We start from the raw sequence: 6,000 nt of genomic DNA, 5'->3' as shown, positions 1-6,000 counted from the left end.
CACTATGCGGTACCTACATAAAAATAAATAAAGCAAAACATTATCATGAAGTTATTTATCCATTGGAGAATGCGAAAATTCCCTGCTTTCAGCGAAAAATGCGTTTACACGTTAATCTCACCACCACGATTGTCCCACGCCATATAAAATGCATTGTCATATACAATGCAAGTTTACCGTCACAAAAGAATAAATCAAATTGTACAGCGACCTGCACTGGCATGAAAGCAAAATCATTAGAACAGCCGCCTATAGTAAAACAGACCCGGCAGCATATTCACAGATTTCATGCCAGAATTATAATTTTAACCGATGCATTTAAAAAAATAAAAATAAATGACACACGCATTGCCTGCACGTAAACTACAGGGATTTAACTACAGATCTCTGCAACTGTGAGAGTACACTGCACAATGTGAATGTAAATGTCAATATTTAATTTGCCAGTTAGGCTGACTTACTATTATCTGACTTACAATGTTGACATTTAACTATTGAGAAGGCCAAAAAAAAAAGTAAAAAAGATACGACTTAGCAGTATCGGTTAACCGGTTAACCGTTTAAAAAATGGGATGGTAACCGTTACAAAAACTGATCAATTTTCACAGCCCTAATGTCAACCACATCAGCTGCGTTCGTGGCGACATGTTAATGTATCCGCCTTCACTGTCTGTTTGTCTTAATGTCAAGAGTAAATGTTCAGAGTAAAAATAGTTTTCAAGGGTTTATACAGGTGACAAGTTATAGCCCCGGAGTTTCTTTAGCCCAGTGTCGGTTGTCTCCCACCCTCATGTAACTCTCAAATCTTGAAAGCAGTGGTGGCACTGAACGGGACCCAACTAAGGTAGTTGTAGTAGATACCTGGAGTAGAGAGATATCATTGGTATTGTTAGAAAGCTTACATTATCCTCTTTCGATTCGTTTCTAAAACTCGTTTTTGGGGTCAATGCGACTGATTTTGATAGATCAGGTCACAAATTACTCCACAGGATCAATAAAGCATACCTTATCATTTCCTTTCATGCTGTCCCTTGATTCAGTGGGGCACGAAGATAACATATTGCTAAAAGATAACGGCTGACGTTCGGATTATTTGACAACAAAATGCATTCCTAAAGGAGAGGTCAATCAGCATTCCTGAAAAGGGGCCAACGTCCCAGAGATACTCAATTTCATTTTTAATCCCAAAGCGGCATGAAGTTTGAAGAGGTCCAAAGGAACAAAGAATTTCCAAAGCCAAGAAATCTGCTTTCCCCTTTTAGGTGTGAGATAACAAATAATTTAAGAGATTACGATGTTCTGTTAAGAAAATGCTGATGTCACAATCACTACTGGTAACAGGGAGCAATGGAGTTCTAAAAAACAGACTGACAATTCTGAAAAAACATCCCAAAAAACCTGCTATTCAAGAGGATTAAGGAAATATCATTCACAACAGTCTCACACAGGCTTCCCCCCAGCGGAATATGAGTCAAAGATCATAAACTCATAAACAGTTTGGCATACAGTGAACTATCGTTGCTTCCCCCCCTAGAGGCAAGAATTAAAAACCAGGGCGAAAAGAATGGCACTCATTTATCCAGTGCCCGGTCAGGAGGGCATGAAGACCGCCAAGAAACTGACAGAAGAGGCACAGTTCCCTGCCCCACCGCTGCAGAGAGGCAAAAGAGCCTGCACTCACCATTACTCACAAACACTTGGAAGATGGGGCTGCTGGGAAATGTAGTCTTCACCAAACCTGGGTCGGCACTGCAGCTACAAAACTCTCGGAGCCTGTGGCAGGTCGCATGACACCCAGGAACCCACGCTGACAGCAGCTCCAGGTTCTCAACACACACGCTAACACTGGAGAGCTCTCTCCTCACCAGCCTTGGGGGTGAGAGGAACATCCCGTCTGTATGACTACAGACCACAGACCACAGACTCATGCTGCAACACTCAGCATTTCCAGTTATGTTAAAAAGCAGCTTGTGGGATGTACCCAAAACACAACTCTTCTAAGACCCTGCAGGGGGAAATCAGTTGGTGTACTGCAAAACCGGCACAAAGTTTTATTTGCTAGATTCCACAAACATCAAATATTTGCTGTTCTCAATACCTTGGACAGCTGTTTTTACTTCAGCCCATGTTCCAGTTTTGGCAGAGTTCTGGTATTATTCTGTAGTTCTCCAGCTCCGCGAAACACAAGGAGTTTTTCCTCTTTCATCCACCCCAAAAACAGCGGCCAGAACTCCTGGGTACCAGGGCCGCGTAAAACCGGTTACGTATCCTGTCAACACAGCCTTAAAGGCAGGCCTTGGCTTGGGAGTGAATGGTGCAGTAGATCAGTCACCTGGCCAGTTAAGCCTGGCACAAACTGCCCCGCGGGCAGCTGTACAGGAGAGGGGCCAGGCAGGGGCCTTGCGGGCAGGCAGGAGCGTTAATGATCCACCACATTACAGGCCATTATCACCTTACACTGGCGCGGCCACAGTGCAATTATGTCACCGCCGTGTCGGTGCGGCTTCGGCCCACTGCACGCGCGTGGAGAGGAGGGAGCGAGACTGGAACAGGTCACATGACCAGCCCTCGTCCAGCCCTTACCCCCGAGAGGGGGGGGGGTTTCCTAACAGACAGAGCTAGCGGCGGTTAGTCAGGTGAGGGGTGGACTGAATCAAATAAGGAAGGCATGCGCACACAAATCAGTAAGGTATGCACCAAAAGTGAGGTAAGCACCAATGTGTCAGTTTAAGTAAGAGAACCCTTCTCCCTGACACTTTTAGCCAGGCTAGACCTAACCCTTTCAGGTGTGAGGTTTCAGGTTTTGAGCGGAGATTCTCCACACAGAACTCAGTGTAGTCCAGCACTATCTACGACTGTGAAACCCAGCCATTATATTTATTTTCTGTTCTCCAAGCAATATGAGCCGCTTCTACAGGAAAGGTTGAACACGGGAGTTTATTCACAGAGGCCTACCACACATCTCACGCGCGCAGGGTCTCACGCGCGCAGGGTCTCACGCGCGCAGGGTCTCACGCGCGCAGGGTCTCACGCGCGCAGGGTCTCACGCGCGCAGGGTCTCACGCGCGCAGGGTCTCACGCGCGCAGGGTCTCACGCGCGCAGGGTCTCACGCGCGGGTAACACTCAGTGACGACAGCAGCACACTCTGCCCTGATGGCGTCACTGCGCCCAGGCCCTCAGCACCAGGCCCTCAGCACCAGGCCCTCAGCACCAGGCCCTCAGTACCAGGCCCTCAGCACCAGGCCCTCAGCACCAGGCCCTCAGCACCAGGCCCTCAGCACCAGGCCCTCAGCACCAGGCCCTCAGCACCAGGCCCTCAGCACCAGGCCCTCAGCACTTCACTTCACAACAATGACAGAAACACACCGGAGAGCACTCGGCACTCGGCTGGGTGAGAAGTAAAGACAGAACAAGCTGATCTGCACGCCAAACACGCCAAACCCTCATCACATTTTCAGGACAAAAGCAAAGAAGGAGTGAGTGGAACTTTGACACAATGACCTACTTTACTCAACCATGGGGGAGGGGAATCAGCAGAACTTGTAAAAAATGACGACGTACAGTTGATTAGACCAAGCAGGAGACAATCCTCCCCTGGAGCAATGTGGGGTTACGGGCCTTGCTCAAGGGCCCAATAGCTGTGTGGATCTTATTGTGGCCACACCGGGATTAGAACCACAGACCTTGCGTGTCCCAGTTATTTACCTTAACCACTACGCTACAGGCCGCCCCACAGGAAGCCAGCCCCACCGCCTCATTCTCCCAGACTCCAACATGCGGTGTTTGCATTGCTGCGGGCAGGATATGAAGCAATGGAGACCACAGTCCCAGACAGATGAAGAGGGCGTTTGTTTTTTAGCTTTAATAATTCTTATATCCGCAAGACATCACATCCATCAATACAAATACATTGTCACTTCGCAAAAACTATGGAGCCACAGTGTCACGGCAACACAAGAGGGAGTTTAAGGATGTTTTGCTGTAAGTAGCACAATGGATTGGGGGGGGGGGGGGGGGTTAAAAGTAGCAGAACTATGGCCTTGAGTAGTTCAGTTCTCTTGAGTCTGAGTTTGTTGAAAGAAATTGTTTTTTCAGTCTATGTCAAAATTTCTGTACAAAACCCTTTGTGCATCAAGTAAGAAAAACAAATAAAGTTAACATTTTCACAAATAATAACAATAGTTACCTATTGTTAATTCCATATTATTATTATTATTATTATTATTATTATTATAAGGAGAGTGACTCAGGTGCCTGACTGCTAGAGGGAGCTGGTCCCTGGTCACCTAGCAACAGAAAAGGTAGATGAAATGAGAGCCAGCACCTTCCCCTGTGCTCAGTGAACACACACCGCGCGCGCACACACACGCACACGCACACGCGCGCACACACACACACACACACACACACACACCACGCAAACAAATTGGCTCAAATTGAATTGATGTGAAACTTGGATGTGATCGCTGTTTTGCATAAAATAATAAACTTGTTTCCGATTTTTCGACACAAAGCGAATGCTGCTATTTATTTCCACTCTACAGCACGTCAAAAACGAATATACTAGACGAGCATCTGAAACAGCCCAGCGAGGATAAGGCTAATCCAGAACCGAGATCACATTGTGACGGCCCCCTTTGTACACCTCCAACCACCTGCCGTCCTCCTACCTGTAAACGCAGTCGCTTTGGAAACGCACTGTGTAATCCATGCCGCCAGCCGAGCTTTGTTATTGTGTAAAAATAACAGTCCGCTACGAGAGACGGAGGCGCCCATCTCCGCGCCTGTACTCGCCGTGGACGCGCGAACAGTGCTAACCGCGAGCTGCGCGTCTGCGGCCAGCCAGGTGAGCGCGGTTAGCCCCCGTCACGTGCCTGCGCTTCCAGCTGACGTAAACAACGAGCGCGAATCAGCGACCAGATCTGCCAAAACAGAAAACAGACACTTCCAAAACGGTCTTGTCTTCGACTGAAAATATTAAGACGCATTTTGTTTTCTGACCTGTCCTGGAATTAACCATCTGAAATTCCTACGTTTAGTTTATCAGAAGTGTTAAACAGTCGTGTGTCAAGAGGTTTTAAGAGACCGTTGATTGATTGTTACAGGCTGCACTCGGCCTAGCACCAGTGTGTAAAGTCTTTCTCGCACTTAACTTATTTACTCACTGCTAGGGCCAGCTGGCGCGACAGCATACTTCCGAATTTGTCATTTTAGTGCTCTGGGCTCAAATGTGTGTGTGGGCTAAACTAGTTAACACGTTTAGCGGGTGAACAGATAAAATACACAATAATAGTAGGCACTCATCCAATAACCGTCATATTCGTTTCAGATTTTTTTTCACTGGCAGGTTTTAAAGAGGTTGGATATATCTCAGGATCGCCTGATTGAATGGCCCTGGCCATGGAGCAATTACACGTCTGTGTCACTGGCTTCTGTAGTCCAACACTGGCTTCATCACAAGCCTTAACCTGCTCAGCCATAGTCTGTGTGCTTCTGACCACGCCTAAAAGTAATATCCCATAATCCACCCATCCGCAGTCCTGACAGAGTCCCTGTGTCTTACAGCTGAGCAGGGCAAGGGACTGGAATAATCACACACCAGAGCAAACTGTCTCTCTACCTGGCAGAGCACAACCTGAAATCCAGACCAGCAAATCTACAATCCCTCATCACCCCATCACCTATGGCCCCACAGATGTAAAGACCGTCTGTAAACGATCCACCATTTTTTAACAAACCCAACAATGAATTTTATTGCAGTGAAATGGAATGAAAGGAAGGATTTGATGTTTGGGCTCACGTGTCACTGACGGGTCACTGTGGACACAAAATAACACCATGAGGTGTGCCACACGGCTCCGGTTGGTGCTCTCCTGGTATATATGCATGTCTATTAATTCCCCACACTTAAGGCACACTAACCCAACACATAGAGCTGGCTGGCCACTGGTACCCAGGTCCCTCACCTGACACAAGCAGCTTGTTCTTGCTGCACTGGG

At 47.5% G+C, this 6,000-nt stretch overlaps 1 protein-coding gene across 5 annotated transcripts in view; it reads right to left on the bottom strand.

The window, feature by feature from the left end:
- Nucleotides 1–6,000, bottom strand: part of LOC133118096 (CSC1-like protein 2) — a 48,697-nt gene that overhangs the window by 38,859 nt on the left and 3,838 nt on the right. For 2 of the 5 annotated variants that reach the window (XM_061227815.1, XM_061227816.1), the window contains exon 1: nucleotides 4,672–4,791. The exons of the other annotated variants lie outside the window; for them this stretch is intronic. In XM_061227815.1, the coding sequence (XP_061083799.1) occupies nucleotides 4,672–4,777 (106 nt within the window). In that variant the 5' untranslated portion in view covers nucleotides 4,778–4,791. Of the gene's footprint in view, nucleotides 1–4,671; nucleotides 4,792–6,000 lie in introns of those variants that run through there. 5 annotated transcript variants of the gene reach the window in all.

This window comes from Conger conger, chromosome 18, assembly GCF_963514075.1.
Source record: "Conger conger chromosome 18, fConCon1.1, whole genome shotgun sequence".
Classification (NCBI taxonomy): domain Eukaryota; kingdom Metazoa; phylum Chordata; class Actinopteri; order Anguilliformes; family Congridae; genus Conger; species Conger conger.
This window is presented reverse-complemented; position numbering and strand designations above follow the sequence as displayed.